Here is a 17,396-nt window from a genome sequence, read left to right as displayed (position 1 = left end):
AGAAGAAAAGAGGGGGAGAGGGGAGGAGGGAGGGAGGGTGAGCTGCTGCAATGGTATGGGGGAAAGTCTTATTTTAAAAGAGGGGGTGGGGGGAAAGGGCTCCCCTCTCAAAAACAAACTAACGGACAGGCTAAAAAGGGGGGGTTGATTTTAAAAAATAAAGGGGATAGAAAACAAAATTGGGGATGGAAAATGAAAGGTGGGATAAAGGGAAAAATGAGGAGGGGTGAAGAGAGAGAGGGGAGAGCAAAAAGGGAGAGAAAAATAAAAAGGGGGGAGTTGAGGGGGAGAGTATCAATAACAATAGCAGTGATATAGAGGGAAATTTTGTTTTAAAAGAGAGTGGTGGTCGTAGCTGGGGGTGAAAGATTCCCCCCTCAAGAACAAGCCAACAAATAGAAAAGAAAGGGCGTTAAAAAGAGAGAGGGGGAAAAATGTGTGTTTTTTTAAAAATAAAATAAAATAAAAAATAATATTTTCCCCTAATTATTGTTATTATTTTTTGTTTGTAAAAAAGTAATTAAAAATGTACGGGTAAAAATGACAATTAAAGGTAAAAAAAAGGGGGGTTGTCTTTAGATAGATAGAGCTTTTTATTTTTATTTTTTTAAAAAATGAGTAAAGTATAGGTAAAAGAGGATAGGTAAAAGAGAGTGGAAAGTCTGGGGCGAAGTGGCAGTCCCAGGAAATGGCCTGTGATGGTTCAGGGCTGTTTTCTGGGTACTGCCATTTTAATTCTTAAGAGGGGAGTTTGAGGTGAAAATAAAATGAGGTTTAAATTGAGGGTGTGTGTGTGTGTGTGTGTGTGTGTGTGTGGAGAAGGGTGTCTTTAAATAGTGTGTAGAAAAGATAGAAATAAAAATAAAGATTCAAATAAAGGGTGGCTGCAGCAGCAGTGGCCCCTCTTTTAAAAAGAAAAATGATAAAAGTAGGTATATGGGGGGGGGATAAAAAAAGAATTTCTTTTAAAAAGGGGGGAAGGGAGAGGGGTAGGAAGGGGTTAAAAAAGGAAAAGAAGGGGGTAGTTTCTTCCTTTCTGCGATCTCCTTTGTCATGCGGCTTTGCATGGAGGGGTAGGCTCCGGTCGGCTCAGCCACGTGTTTTTTCGGAGCCTCTTTTGCTTTCCCGTGCTCACCTACCTCCCCTCTTCTTTGTCGGCAGAGATGGGGGCAGCAGCGGTAAAGTAAAGTTAGGGCTCCTTTTTCTTTCTTTTTCTTCTTCTTTCCCCCTTTTCTTTTTCTCCCTCTCTGCGTTAGCTCCACTGTCTTCCTGGATTTGGAGCTCCTCTCGGCTGTTGTGGGGGGTGGTCGGGTGCCTTTCCGGCTCAATCAAGGTTGTGGGGGGGGGGTGTTTTGGCTCCTTTGAAAGACGCCCCAGGCACCCCCGATTCCTCTCCGTTGGCAGTGTTGGCAGCAGAAGTCCTGGGAGCCCAGGAATCGGCCAGACAGAGCCTTTTACTCTGGCTGGCTTGAGGGGCTCTTTTCTGCTGTTGCAGCCGCCATGCTGCCTCGCCGGAAGTCCCCTTGATGCTTGTTTTTTTGAGAAGGGACTCTTACGGTCACAAAGAAATGATTTTCAGTGCAGCTCCATAACACTGATTGTGCCCTCACACTGCCCCTTTTTGTGTGGGGATGTGGATCCAGAAAAGGAGCAGACGGGGAAAGGTTAAGCAGAATCCCACCCACCCGCTGTGCCACCCTTAGGTGTGCTCAGCCTTCACCTGCTTCATGACTCCACCTTGCATGAGAAGGCAGGATGGAGCTCCAGGAAACAGGAAGTGGTCCTTCAATCAGCCAGGACATCTCACCATCACAGACAGAGCCAGTCTCCTGCTGTGAAGTCAAGAGTGGCCCTGGGATGGCAGAGAGAGAGAGGAGGGGAAGGGGCCAGGGACAGAAGAAATGGCAGGGCTTCAGATGCTCCCTTGGACCCCTCCCCTGACACCAAGGAGAGCTCCTCTTCTGGGGCTGAAAGCATTGGCGTGGTTTGATTTTATCAGTATTGCAAGGAAGCATAGAAGGAAAGGTAAAGAACACCTATACAGTTTATTAAAGTATCTGTGATTTTTCCCCTGTGTGAGTTAGTTGATGTCTTCTAAGTGCTCCACTTTCACTGAAGCTCTTTCCACATTCAATACATTTAAATGGTTTCTCCCCTGTGTGAGTTTGTTGGTGTATTCTAAGTGATCCACTTCGACTGTAGCTCTTTCCACATTCAATACATTTAAATGGTTTCTCCCCTGTGTGAGTTTGTTGGTGTATTCTAAGTGATCCACTTTGACTGTAGCTCTTTCCACATTCAATACATTTAAATGGTTTCTCCCCTGTGTGAGTTTGTTGGTGTATTCTAAGTGATCCACTTTGACTGTAGCTCTTTCCACATTCAATACATTTAAATGGTTTCTCCCCTGTGTGAGTTCGTTGATGTATTCTAAGGTTTCCATAATGACTGAAGCTCTTTCCACATTCAATACATTTAAATGGTTTTTCCCCTGTGTGAGTTTGTTGGTGTATTCTAAGTGCTTCATTTTGACGGCAGCTCTTTCCACATTCCATACATTGAAACGGTTTCTCCCTTGTGTGAGTTCGCTGATGTATTCTAAGTTTCCCACTTGTACTGAAGCTCTTTCCACATTCAACACATTTAAATGGTTTCTCCCCTGTGTGAGTTTGTTGGTGTATTCTAAGTTTCCCACTTGTACTGAAGCTCTTTCCACATTCAACACATTTAAATGGTTTCTCCCCTGTGTGAGTTTGTTGGTGTACTCTAAGTGTATCATTTCGACTGAAGCTCTTTCCACATTCAATACATCTAAATGGTTTCTCCCCCGTGTGAGTTCGTTGATGTTTTCTAAGGTATCCACTTTCACTGAAGCTCTTTCCACACTCAAAACATTCAAATAGTTTCTCCCCTGTGTGAGTTCGTTGATGTTTTCTAAGGTATCCACTTTCACTGAAGCTCTTTCCACACTCAAAACATTCAAATAGTTTCTCCCCTGTGTGAGTTCGTTGGTGTCTTCTAAGTGCTCCACTTTCACTGAAGCTCTTTCCACACTCAAAACATTCAAATGGTTTCTCCCCTGTGTGAATTCTTTGGTGTATTCTAAGATTTCCACTATCACTAAAGCTCTTACCACACTCCATACATTTAAATGGTTTCTCCCCTGTGTGAGTTTGTTGGTGTATTCTAAGTGTATCATTTCGACTGAAGCTCTTTCCACATTCAATACATTTAAATGGTTTCTCCCCTGTGTGAGCTCGTCGGTGTATTCTAAGTGTTCCACTTCGACTGAAGCTCTTTCCACAATCCACACATTCAAATGGTTTCTCCCCCTTATGAATTCGTTGGTGTACTCTAAGTGTTTGACTTTCATTGAAGCTCTTTTCACATTCAATGCATTTAAATGGTTTCTCCCCTGTGTGAGTTCGTTGGTGTATTCTAAGTTTACTAGTTGTACTGAAGCTCTTTCCACATTCAATACATTTAAATGGTTTCTCCCCTGTATGAGTTTGTTGGTGTATTCTAAGTATATCATTTCGACCGAAGCTCTTTCCACAATCCACACATTCAAATGGTTTTTCCCCGGTGTGAGTTTGTTGATGTAATCTAAGCGCCCCACTTCGACTGAAGCTCTTATCGCACTCCCTACATTCAAATGGTTTCTCCCCTGTGTGAGTTCGTTGGTGTATTCGAAGTTTTCCACTTTCACTGAAGCTCTTTCCACATGCCGTACATTCAAATAGTTTCTTTCTTTTGTGACTTTTTTGTTGTATCCTCAATTTCTTTGTTTTCCCCCATAAATTCACATGTGGCTTCATAGAATTCTGACTTTCATCTTCCTCACCTGTTTGGGAGTCTGGGAGGAAAGAGAATCCTGTTAGACTTTCAAGAAAGACAAAAAGGGAACTGAACACATGTCAATCCCAATCTGTACCTTCTCTCATTTTAACACCTTCATTCTCCACTATCCTCTCTAGGTTCCAAATTTTATGAAAGCTGATGAGATAGTGGCAGGAGCAACACATGATCACTCCATTCACACTTAATAAAGCACCATCGTTTTATAATACAGATCTATGGTGGAATTGGCTTATTAGACACATCTATTTTTTCTTTCTGAAGTGAAGAAATGATCTCAGGCTCAAGTAACAGTATTTCCCTTGTGAATTAAATAAAACTTAAGTGCTACATGTAACTGTAAAAATATTGCAATATATTGGAACCTAAGAAGAGCCTGCTGGATCAGGCAAAGGCCCACCTAGTCCGGCATCCTCTTCTCACAGAGGCCAACCAGATGCCTGTGGGAAACCGGCAAGCAGGACTGGAGCACAAGAGTCTTCTCTGCCTTCGTGTGCTTTCCAGAAACTAGTATTAAGAGGCATTATTGCCTAGACCACGAGGACAGAGCAGAGACGTCAGTCTTATCCTTTTCTTCAAGCTATCCATATTGCTGGCCGTCACTGTCTCCTGTAGGATAGATTCCATAGATGAACTACGCTTCTGTTTATTCATCTTTTGCAGCCCTTAAAGGCAGATAAATGTATTATGGCCTAAGCTTTTGTGGGGTGCAGTCTGACAAAGTGGACTCTTGACCAGGAAAGCTGGTGCCACTATAAACCTCTGAGTCTCTTTGTTGGCTTTGTGTACTTATTTTGAAATTTGCACCAAGGTTGTACCACAGTATCTCCATGGAAGCTCAGGGACGGACAAAATTAGAGGGTGTCAGCTCCGTCAATCTCAAGCCTCTTGTGCCTCCGCTGACAGAGCCTGAGAACGCAAGAAATGGGATTTGGTTGGAATGTGAAGCAGGGGAGGAGCAGCCAAGCTGCAGCAGGAGCAAAGAACAAAGAGCAGGAAGAGGGGGTGACGGGGGGTGGGGGCACAGACTGTTATCTCCAGTTTGAGCTCTGACACAGAGCCCCCGAAATAGCCTGTCCAAAAAATCGTAGGCTCGAGAGAATCTGCGAGAAGAGGGGAAAAGAAAGCGAAAGTGGGGCCTTCTTTGCTGGAGGACTCGGCAACTGCAAGCTGAGATGAACAGGCCGAAGACTGAGCTCCACAGTGATTTATGAGTTTGAGACAATTACTACTGGAGTTGTCTCATGTCTGTGCGGGAGAACCAAGCCATTGCACAGGGGTGCTAAAATTATTATCCCACTCACTCACTCACTCACTCACTCACTCACACAAACAACCCCAGTCTGTAAGATTGGCAAGTTTACACAGTTTGCTTATAATACCAGCCGCTCTTAGACTTTATATGCCCAATCCTAAATGCAGAGCCTCCAGCCACAGGAATTGTGTATCATGATAACTGGTCCTTTGTCCCTTAACCCCACCAAACTGGGGAGGTGCATGCATCTATTGTGTTTTGATGCTTGTGGAATGTATCATTGTGACCCCATCTATAAAAAATAAGAGTAATAGAAACAATTTAAATACATTAATTATAAATAATTATGCGAAGCATTTCATTCCCCTTCACCCATTTTTCAGGATTGGTGTGCAACATCATTTTCATCAATTATTCCTGCCGTTGAAATAACACCTAAGATTTCAAAGCCTGGAGGAAGAAAATCTGCCCCCACTACTTTAGGAAAAGGATTCAAGCAACAAAGAGCTGCTTCGGAGAAGGCCTCACCCCTTCCTTCTTCCTGTTCCTGTCAGGAACTTCCTTCCATTTGTCTCCTCTCCATCTTTTCCTCTTTCTCCCTCCACCATCCATCTATCCCTGTCCCCATCTCCTCTCCCCTGGAACTCACCAGATTTCTCCAAGGGTCCTGGGAGGGAATGCTCAGAGGTTGTGGGGAGGGATGCGGGAGACAGCCTGACCAGGTCAAGCGTCCATCTTCCTCCTTCCATCCTGGCCAGGGTTGCAGGTTCAGCTTCCTGAGGAGCGCAGAATCCAGAGCAAGTTGCAGCTTCCTGGGAGGGAGGGAAGAAGAAGAAGCCAAGGGAGTCTGAGAGCCCCTGCAGGGATTCTCCTGCCCAAGACATTCAGCTGCCCCTGGAGAAGCCCCAATTGGGCACCCCCTAGTGGAAAAAAAACCACTTATTGTATCCTTAAATTCTTCAGAGCACAAGGGGGTTTCTTCATTCCCGCAGCTCTAAAATTATACAAGGCCAAAACTTTGGCACAACTCCTCTATGGTTCCTTTTTGGGCCCGCCTTCCTCTGCTTTCTCCCCACTTGAGAGAGTTCAATCTAGACTTCTTAGACCTCTCCTCCAAGTCCCCAGATGTGTCTCAAACGCATGGGTTAGATTGGAAACGCGGATGATGAGAGTGGAGGCTAGCATCTGCCTAATAGCAATCTACAAATGGCTGACATTGAACCTGCTCCCCCGAGGGATAGCCCCATTGATCCTCTGTGACCAATTCTAGGCGGGCTGGCAGACTGCAGTCCTGAACACCCTCCGGAAACTGGGTTTTGCCCCTCAAGCCCTTCTAAGTCTGGGCTTGGACCAGGCAAAAGCTACGGTCAGGCAAAGAATATTAGACACTGAGAGACAGCAGCACTGTGCAAGGTGCCCCGACTATAGAATTGGAGAAATCGAGAGATATATAGCCGCACCGGCAGCATATCTCTTCTTTCTCGTATCTAGGGATGCAAGAAGGGCCTTTACACTCGCCAGAAGCTCGGCTCTTCCCTCGCCGGTCCTGGATGAAGCCTTCAGAAGGGTCCCGTAGGCTCAGAGACTTTGCACCTGTCCATTGGGAGAGATAGGAAGCCCAGAACACTTGTTCTTTAAATGTCCCTTTTATGAAGAGGCACGTAGTAAGATCATGGATCCCCTACTGGTGAGGCTAGCCGACCTCCCGCAAAAGCAAAAATTTGACCTTTTGCTGTTAGGCAAAGATCAAAAGATGACCTGGATGGTCGCCAGATTCTGTGTACATTTTTGTAGGCACAGACCATCGCCCAACTCAAAATAGTCCGACATGAAAAGCCCCAAACATGGTTCCATGGGTGACTCTGAGACAACTCCCTGGGACAGTTTATTGTTGTACATTGTTTCTAAATTTAGCGTTGAACATTGTTTTAATTGTCTGTTTTAACCATATTTGCACAGCAGTTTCTAATGTTTTGAGTGTCCTCTATTTAAGAGGCTTCTACTCTGCAGTCTCTTATAGTTGTTTTAACTGCGAGTCTTTTAGTTCTTATGCTCTTACAGTTGTTTTAACTGTGTGTCTTTGTTTGTTTTTAGTTCTTATCTGTTTTAATTATCAGTTTTTTTATCCATCCATTATCTGTGTTTAATCTTGTATTTTATTTAGATGTTTTATCCTATGCGTTTCCATGTCCTAATATTCTCTAACAATTATTGGTTTAAAAAATCCTAACTGCTATTTTATCTATATGCTTTTTTAATCCTGGTCTGTGACCGTAATAAAGTTCATTCACAAGCGGGAACCCCCTTCCCAAGAGCCTCCACCCATTTTCAAACACCTTTGGCAATTTCTTTCACCTGCCTGTCCCACCTCCCTTCCTAAGGCTGGCATGGTATGCACATTAGTGGCCTGAGAGGAGATCCCTTGGAACTTAAGAGTTAATCTTTAAAGGACTGCTCTGAATACATGGGTGGCCCTTGCATGGAGAAGAAGGAAGCCTCTTGCTTGCATCCGGACCCCCTGGCAGAGGCGGTGGATCCGCCCACCTGCCCCTCTTCCCTCACTGCCTCCTCCTCTGTCCTCCTGCCCTGCAAACACCCTTTGCTCTTGTTCCTCAGGGGAGAGAGGCGGCTGGTGGAAAGAGCCTTCAAACCCATCCATTTCCTCCTCTGCTCCCCCTCCTGTCCTTTTGGGAAACAGGAGCTTTGGTCAGGAGTAAACAACTTAGATGGCAAGTTCCCAAGATAAGCACTTTAGAGCACTGCTTGCTCCTACTATGTGTGGGAGCACTTTTATAACTCCTGTTGGCTCTGCGAGCTTCAGCTTGTCCCAGCCTGCTCCCTCCCTCCCTATCAGCTGCCCGGTCAAGGTTGCCAGAGAGGAGAGAACGCTGCTGTCTGAACTGAGAGCAGAGAGAGAAGAGGTCTAAAGACAGAACTGTGAACTGCTTACCCGACCAACGGTGTCTGGAGAAGGAGGGTAAGGAGAGACACGACTGTGAGCCCTGCTTTGAGACTGGCCCATAGACACCCAGCTCTGCTGAACACAGAGAAAGATAAAGCTTGGAGATTCGGGGGTTAACTGAACTGACTGACCCCCGCCCAGCTGGGGGGCTGTGTGAACTAGCTGGGGACAGCATTCCTGCTTCGCAGCTGAAGAGGAAGTGCAGTAGCTGGAAAGACTCTTCATTTTAACAAACTGCTCTGAGGAGACCAGCATTTATACTCTCAGAGACTCCTGGTGAAGGCATCCTGAGTTTTTTACAGGAAGTCTTTAATCTACACAATAACTCTACAACAGTGTATCGGATAGGACCCTCTGGAGGTTTGGAATACCGGCTTCAGCAAGATATCGTTCTGTGCCCTGCCTTATGTGGTAGGCCTCTGAAAGACTGCTTAGAAGGAATCAGTGAACCAGCCCACAGAAAGTTTCCCTTCTGGGCTCTTGGATATCCTTTGTTCAGTATAGGGCGGTGGGAGATGGCCTCTAAAGACTAAGCTAGGGCCCGAAATACAAGGTTATCATAGCTGTACATGCGCTATAGCCAAACTCCACTATTATCCTTTTCCAGCTGCACATAAATTGCCTAAATAAGGCAATTTTAACTTTAATGTAGCCGTTTTATTACTGCTGTCCCTTTGGCAGCATTGTTTTATTATTATATTCTGACTAGGTTGCAGCATCTGTGAAACAGTGCTGGTCGCATGATTGAGGTGAAAACTACAGGCTTAGGACAATCGCCAAGATCTAAAAGCAGAGAACTCAAAATAGAGAAATATACTGAGGCTGTTGATGAGCACATCAGGAAGCTGCTGCAGAGAGCAGGTGGGAATATAGATTGATATCCCCACTTGCCCCCCAATTTAAGGCAGTCGCACCTGGGGTAAACTGCCCTCTCTCTATATCAAGACAACTTTTACCATGGTTTTTACTAGAAGAACATATAAGGAGTTGGGTATACTGCCTGACTCGGCAATCAGCCCCCCGGGCCCTGGTAAAAGACAAAGCAAAATTACAAATTACTTTCCTAAGATGGAGGAGGGTAAGAGTCCACAAAAACAGTTAATTCTTGAGGAAGTAATACCCCCCTCTCTTACTGTTCTTGATTGGACGTCTTATTTTAAAGAGACATATCAAGGTACTGGAAATATTAACTCCCCATGCAGCCTAGCGCAAGAACTAGCTTCAGCCGAGGAACTTCAGGAGGGAAATACCTCTATTACTAAGGAACAGCTGCCCACGGAAGAAATTACATCAACCCATCAAAACCAGATATCTATTCCAAAATACTCTCAAACAGAATTGAGTGACGACCGCCCTTTGGATTGTTGTTGTTGTTGTTGTTGTTTAGTCGTTTAGTCGTGTCCGACTCTTCGTGACCCCATGGACCAGAGCACGCCAGGCACCTCTGTCCTCCACTACCTCCCGCAGTTTGGTCAAACTCATGCTGGTAACCTCGAAAACACTATCCAACCATCTCATCCTCTGTCGCCCCCTTCTCCTTGTGCCCTCCATCTTTCCCAGCATCAGTGTCTTCTCCAGGGACTCTTCTCTTCTCATGAGGTGGCCAAAGTACTGGAGCCTCAGCTTCACGATCTGTCCTTCCAGTGAGCACTCCGGGCTGATTTCCTTAAGAATGGATGCGTTTGATCTTCTTGCAGTCCATGGGACTCTCAAGAGTCTCCTCCAGCACCATAATTCAAAAGCATCAATTCTTCGGCGATCAGCCTTCTTTATGGTCCAGCTCTCACTTCCATACATCACTACTGGGAAAACCATGGCTTTAACTATACCTTTGTTGGCAAGGTGACGTCTCTACTTCTCAAGATGCTATCTAGGCCTGTCATTGCCCTTCTCCCAAGAAGCAGGTGTCTTTTAATTTCGTGGCTGCTGTCACCATCTGCAGTGATCATGGAGCCCAGGAAAGTAAAATCTCTCACTGCTTCCATTTCTTCCCCTTCTATTTGCCAGGAGGTGATGGGACCAGTGGCCATGATCTTCGTTTTTTTGATGTTGAGCTTCAGACCATATTTTGCGCTCTCCTCTTTCACCCTCATTAAAAGGTTCTTTAATTCCTCCTCACTTTCTGCCATCAAGGTTGTGTCATCTGCATATCTGAGGTTGTTGATATTTCTTCCGGCAATCTTAATTCCAGCTTGGGATTCATCCAGCCCAGGCTTTCGCATGATGTATTCTGCATATAAATTAAATAAGCAGGGAGATAAAATACAGCCTTGTCGTACTCCTTTCCCAATTTTGAACCAATCAGTTGTTCCATATCCAGTTCAAACTGTAGCTTCTTGTCCCACATAGAGATTTCTCAGGAGACAGATGAGGTGATCAGGCACTCCCATTTCTTGAAGAACTTGCCATAGTTTGCTGTGGTCGACGCAGTCAAAGGCTTTTGCATAGTCAATGAAGCAGAAGTAGATGTCTTTCTGGAACTCTCTAGCTTTCTCCATAATCCAGCACATGTTTGCAATTTGGTCTCTGGTTCCTCTGCCTCTTCTAAATCCAGCTTGCACTTCTGGGAGTTCTTAGTCCACATACTGCTTGAGCCTTCCTTGTAGAATTTTAAGCATAACCTTGCTAGCGTGTGAAATGAGTGCAATTGTGCGGTAGTTGGAACATTCTTTGGCACTGCCCTTCTTTGGGATTGGGATGTAGACTGATCTTCTCCAATCTTCTGGCCACTGCTGAGTTTTCCAAATTTGCTGGCATATTGAGTGTAGCACCTTAACAGCATCATCTTTTAAAATTTTAAATAGTTCAGCTGGAATACCATCACTTCCACTGGCCTTGTTATTTGCAGTGCTTTCTAAGGTCCATTTGACTTCACTTTCCAGGATGTCTGGCTCAAGGTCAGCAACCACACTACCTGGGGTGCACGAGACATCCATATCTTTCTGGTATAATTCCTTTGTGTATTCTTGCCACCTCTTCTTGATGTCTTCTGCTTCTGTTAGGTCCTTACCACTTTTGTCCTTTATTATGGTAATCTTTGTACGAAATGTTCCTTTCATATCTCCAATTTTCTTGAACAGATCTCTGGTTCTTCCCATTCTGTTGTTTTCCTCTATTTCTTTGCATTGCTCGTTTAAGAAGGCCTTCTTGTCTCTCCTTGCTACTCTTTGGAAATCTGCATTCAATTTCCTGTATCTTTCACTATCTCCCTCGCATTTTTCTTGCCTTCTCTCCCCCGCTATTTGTAAGGCCTCATTGGACAGCCACTTTGCTTTCTTGCATTTCCTTTTCATTGGGATGATTTTCGTTGCTGCCTCCTGTACAATGTTACGAGCCTCCATCCATAGTTCTTCAGGCACTCTGTCCACCAAATCTAAATCCTTAAACCTGTTCCTCACTTCCACTGTGTATTCATAAGGGATTTGACTTAGATTGTATCTTACCGGCCCAGTGGTTTTTCCTACTTTCTTCAGTTTAAGCTTGAATTTTGCTATAAGAAGCTGATGATCTGAGCCACAGTCAGCTCCAGGTCTTGTTTTTGCTGACTGTATAGAGCTTCTCCATCTTTGGCTGCAGAGAATATAATCAATCTGATTTCGACGATGCCCATCTGGTGATGTCCATGTGTAGAGTCGTCTCTTGTGTTGTTGGAAAAGCGTGTTTGTGATGACCAGCTTGTTCTCTTGACAGAACTCTATTAGCCTTTGCCCTGCTTCGTTTTGATCTCCAAGGCCAAACTTGCCAGTTGTTCCTTTTATCTCTTGCCTCCCTACTTTAGCATTCCAATCCCCTATAATGAGAAGAACATCCTTCTTTGGTGTCACTTCTATAAGGTGTTGTAAGTCTTCATAGAATTGGTCAATTCAGTTTCTTCAGCACCAGTAGTTGGTGCATAAACTTGGATTACTGTGATGTTAAAAGGTCTGCCTTGGATTCGTATCGAGATCATTCTATCGTTTTTGAGATTGCATCCCAGTACAGCTTTCGCCACTCTTTTGTTGACTATGAGGGCCACTCCATTTCTTTTACGGGTTTCTTGCCCACAGTAGTAGATGTGATGGTCATCCGAACTGAATTCGCCCATTCCCGTCCATTTTAGTTCACTGATGCCCAGGATGTCAATATTTATTCTTGCCAACTCATTTTTTACCACCTCCAACTTACCCAGGTTCATGGTTCTTACATTCCAGGTTCCTATGCAATATTTTTCTTTACAGCATTGGACTTTCCTTTCGCTTCCAGGCATATCTGCAACTGAGCGTCCTTTCGGCTTTGGCCCAGCCGCTTCATCAGCTCTGGATCTACTTGTACTTGCCCTCCGCTCTTCCTCAGCAGCATGTTGGATGCCTTCCGACCTGAGGGGCTCATCTTCCAGCGTCATAACTTTTATATGCCTGTTGTCTTTGTCCATGGAGTTTTCTTGGCAAGGATACTGGAGTGGCTTGCCGGTTCCTCCTCCAGGTGGATCACGTTTGGTCAAAACTCTCCACTATGACCTATTCATCTTGTGTGCCCTGCTCGGCGTAGTTCATAGCTTCTCTGAGTTCTTCAAGCCCCTTCGCCACGGCAAGGCAGTGATCCATGAAGGGGGCCCTTTGGATTATTCCCTAGCAATAAGTACTGATCTAGCCAACATAAAAAATTATCTAACAATAACAAATGGGCTACTGCTGACGTTAGTAGAAAATTTCATACCTCAATTAAAAGAGATAAAATTAAATGATATGCCCCAAGAACATAAAACAGTTGAGCTAGTGGGGACGAACAAACCAGTAATAAATAAGAATCTGCAAAGACATAACTCAAGGGTAAAAGTGAAGAAAAGTAAAAATATCAAAACAACAAGGAAAGCCAAGTATACCTGTAGTAATCGAAGCATACATTGGCAGAAATTGTTTAAACTTCTTCCCTCGGCCCCAAATAAATCAACCACACGGGGCAGCAAAAAGAAGGGTAAAAAGAGAGGAACAAAGATAGGTTACACAGCAACCGGCTAAGGAGGACTCGCCAAGGCTGACTCCAGTAGCAAGTGAGAAGGTAGAAGTAACAGTTCAGTCCCTGGATAACCAACTATTTAACAAACCTGATGCTGTGGAAGTAGAGGCCTCTACCTATGAAGGCAATAAAACACTTAGCAAATCGAACAGCGGGGAAGAGGAAGCGTCCAGTAGAGATGATACCCCCCTTCAGGCCTGGCAAGCCTCCAGCCAGGAAAGAGATTGGAATCTGATCCTAAATCCCCAAAAATTGGTACTCACGAACTTCCCGAAGCCTAAGGGCTTCCTTACAGGGAAACAGCGAATAATGAACTTTGTATCTAGCCTAAATGACATACTGCCAGGAATGGTTAATTCTAATGATATCATCTTGGTGGAATATCTACATTATGATGGTCACTCAGTGAGAGCACTGACCACTTTTAGGGATCAGAACCTGGCCAAGTTTATTTTTAGGTCAAGACCTGCCTTTTTAAAAGCACGGATAACAATACTTAGGCTCTTTGAAAATAAGGCTCCTTTGAGCCCCCTTTTGAAAACTAAGCAGGCAAATTTTAGAAAGGGGAAACAAATCTCAAAATTCTGGCCTGACAAACAGAATCCGCAATGCCTTGTGAGCAAAGGTGAGGATTTCTTTACTATGGAAGAAAATATCCTAATTGACCAATTCTGGATGTTCCCACCATTAATACAAACTGACATCTTGGGAAGACTAGACAAGCTAAGAGATAAGCTGGCCGAGAGAGCTTCAGGCAACGAGGTTATTAAGGGGGACTAAAAAAAAAACCACAACACGTAAGCTTCAGATCAAAGTGGAGATCAACTTTCCATCAAGAGAGAATGTGCCACCCTTCAAGGAGAGCACTCCATCACCCCCTCGAAGGAGAAATATCCCTAAGGTGACCCTACCAGACGTATGGGACAAAATGAGATACCTAGATGAAACAGAATTGGGCCAAAATCAGGCCGCAACAGAATATCCACAGAAGGAATTTATGCATAATAAAGATCCGGTGTTCACAAATGTGAGCACTTTGCATTCCCCTATTGAAATCATAGAGCGGCTGGATAGCCCGCCATACAAAGACGATAGGCGACCGATACATAAAGCGACAAACCCTAAAAGTATGTTAGCTAATAATTGACAAAGACTCGACTGTGATAAAGCCAATCTTAAATTTTTATCATGGAACATTGCTGGTTGGCTCAACAAGGCGACTGACCAATCATTTGTCAATTTTATTCAAGATCATGATATAGTCTTCCTGCAAGAGACATGGCTAACAGGGGATTTAGATGTAAATGGTTTTGCCTCATTTTCGCTCGCAGGTTCACCAAGCAACAAAGGGGGACGAGTTAAGGGTGGGTTAGGCATTCTAATATCCACAAGGCTGAGAGCATCTTTCGTCGAGCTAGAGCCTCTGAGCAGTGTGGCCATGGCATTATTAATGAAATGCAGATATTGCACACTTCTACTGATTAATATATATGCCCCTCCCCAAAGAGGCAAGCAGCTTATCAAAAATATCTGGCATAGGCTAGAATCATATGTCGATGAGCTAATGAATCAAACTCCTGCAGCGGCAGTGCTGCTGGCTGGGGATTTAAATGCCAGAATTGGCCAATCAGACGAAGCGTTATATGCTCATTTCCATGATGTACCTCCCATTTCTGAAGAAGCCCTTTCTATTCCCCCAAGGCTCTCAAAAGACAAGGGCTGCAACTACGCAGGCCTATGCCTTCTACGTTTTTCCAACAATCTGGATCTGACTGTATTAAATGGTCGTGTCGACAGAGAACCCAGTGGGGAATTTACATTTATATCCAACATGGGAGCCTCCACTATCGATTACGTCCTGGTGTCATCTAACCTTTTGAGCAGAGCACGGGAATGTAAAGTGGTGGAGAGGGTTGACAGCGACCATCTACCGCTCTGTTTAATACTGGATGTAAGAAAAGATCTATTCTGCTCTGATAAACTTGTAGCCCCATGTTTCGAAAACATGGAGCTAAGATATTCACGTATTAAATGGTCCAGCAAACTGAGTGATGAAATATCGGAAAGACTTCACTCAGATACTTTTCTTGCTAGAAAGGAGAACCTCGTTAATTCCCCAACTCCTGAGGCTAGATTAGATATGTTCCGGGAACTGATTTCGTCTCTACAACCTTATCTGACCAACAAAAAAAACGCCATGGCAATCTCTACACTTTAATAAATCCAAACCTTGGTACGACCAAGAATGCATGGCTATGAAACGCCTCCTGCTGGATAAGTACAGGAACTATAGATTAGCGAACTTACCTTCGCTTCCATTAGACTGGTTTGAGTTAAAACGCAGTTATAAAGCTCTGATTAACAAGAAAAAGCTCCAGGCACAAAGGGAGGAATGGCAGTGCCTAGTGGAGGCCTCCCAAAGGAAAGATTCTGCCACGTTTTGGAAAACAATTGCAAAAAGCTGGAGAGACTCCCCGATCGAAATCGAATACTCTATACCCGCTGGAGCATGGGAGGCCTATTTCCTCTCATTATATTCATCAAATCAACTGGTCCCAGTTCTGCCTCCTGCTTCAAGTGAATTTGGCAAGGAATGGCCCCCTGTAACTACAGAAGAAATTACTGGCCTTATCCAATATCCCACCAGAAATTCTTAAGGCAAATGTTGAATGGTGGGCCCCTGTGCTAGCTGCCTTGTTCACTAGTATAAATCAAGCGGCTATTATCCCCGAGGACTGGGGTCTAGCCATCATCATTCCAATATTCAAGAAAGGAAACAGAACTGAGCCAGCTAACTACAGACCAATCAGTCTATTAAGTATTATTAGCAAACTGTACGCTGCTCATTTATGTGATAAATTAGTGGAGTGGATGGAAAGAGAGCATATTCTATCAGAAGCTCAAGCTGGTTTTAGAGCAAAGCGTTCAACTATAGACCAGGCCCTTATCCTTCAACACCTGGCAGACAAATACTCTAGAAAAGGGGGGTCTTTATATGCAGCTTTTGTGGATTTTAAATCGGCTTTTGATCTAATACCAAGGGACAGACTCTGGGAAAAGCTTGGCGCTACAAACAAAGATAAACGCTTATTACGCCTTATCCGTAGTCTATACGAAAACACCAGGGTGAGGGTAAGATGCGATCGGTCAGGCCATCTGACTAAAGAAATTCAAACGCACTATGGGGTTAAACAAGGATGTCTCCTCGCGCCAACGCTATTTAATTTTTATATCAACTCTCTAGCAGTAAATATGGCGAAAGAAAATGCCCACCCTCCCAATCTGGCAGGTATGCCCCTCCCGGTGCTTCTGTATGCGGACGACGCAGTCCTACTCTCCTTTTCCTGCGTTGGCTTGAGGAAGCTTTTGAGATCACTTGCTGACTATTGTCAAGCGGAACAACTATCAATAAATTACAGCAAATCTAAAATTATGGTGTTTTCAAAAAAAAGAAGTAAACACAAATGGAGAATTAATGGTCAACCTATTGACCAGGTAGCATCTTTCAAATATCTGGGAATAACTTTTCAGGAAAGGGTCTCGTGGCACCAACAGATGAAAAACGCCATTGCCAACGCAGGAAGGGCCAATAAAGCCCTTACAAGATTTTTTCACGGGAAAGGGGGTAAATACGTTCCGGCGGCCTCCCAGGTTTTTGCTGCAAAAATACTCCCACAACTCACTTATGGATCCCAGGTTTGCAGTTTTAAAAATTTTGCGCCTATGGAGGCATTTCAAACAAAATTCTATCGGTGTTTATTGGGGATCCCCCCCGTGTATCTAATATAGCTGTCCGCTTAGAAGTTGGACAACCACCCGTCAACGCGCGGTTGTGGATTCTAAAGATACACTACTGGTTAAAACTTATTTTTTCCCCGGCCAGTTTGGCTCCTTTAACACTCTTAGACATCTTTCATTCTACCTGGAAAGCTTCCCTGTTTGAAAAGATAAGAAGCTTGGGCTTCTCCCCGCAGATCTTGATAGCGGCAGGATATGAGAGAGCCAGAAGTCAAGTGCTTCAACGCATTAGGGACATAGAACTGCAATGTCATATGGGCAAAATGGATAAATATGCCACAATTAGAGACTTTGGGAGAGGGTTCTCACCCGCAAATTATCTGGCTGATTTACAAATACCTAAGTACAGACACTCCTTTACCCTGGCCAGATTTAACGTTTTGCCCTCTGCCCTGCTGCTAGGCAGATATGAGGGCAAACCATATGAGTCACGTGTTTGCCCATGTGGCTCATCGGAAGTGGAAACAAGTCTGCATGTATTGCTGCACTGTAGTTACTACGAGGATCTACGCCTGACCCTTATTGCCC

At 44.3% G+C, this 17,396-nt stretch overlaps 1 protein-coding gene across 4 annotated transcripts in view; it reads right to left on the bottom strand.

The window, feature by feature from the left end:
* Nucleotides 1-2,026: 2,026 nt before the first annotated feature.
* LOC128408992 (oocyte zinc finger protein XlCOF6-like) overlaps nucleotides 2,027-17,396 on the bottom strand; it is a 38,063-nt gene continuing 22,693 nt past the window's right edge. For all 4 annotated transcript variants that reach the window (XM_053379119.1, XM_053379118.1, XM_053379116.1 and 1 more), the window contains 2 exons: nucleotides 5,763-5,925; nucleotides 2,027-3,856 (listed from right to left, as the gene is read on the bottom strand). In XM_053379119.1, coding sequence (XP_053235094.1) covers nucleotides 2,049-3,856; nucleotides 5,763-5,925 — 1,971 coding nt within the window. In that variant the 3' untranslated portion in view covers nucleotides 2,027-2,048. The remainder of the gene's footprint in view (nucleotides 3,857-5,762; nucleotides 5,926-17,396) is intronic.

Source organism: Podarcis raffonei, chromosome 2, assembly GCF_027172205.1.
Source record: "Podarcis raffonei isolate rPodRaf1 chromosome 2, rPodRaf1.pri, whole genome shotgun sequence".
Taxonomy (NCBI): Eukaryota; Metazoa; Chordata; class Lepidosauria; order Squamata; family Lacertidae; genus Podarcis; species Podarcis raffonei.
This window is presented reverse-complemented; position numbering and strand designations above follow the sequence as displayed.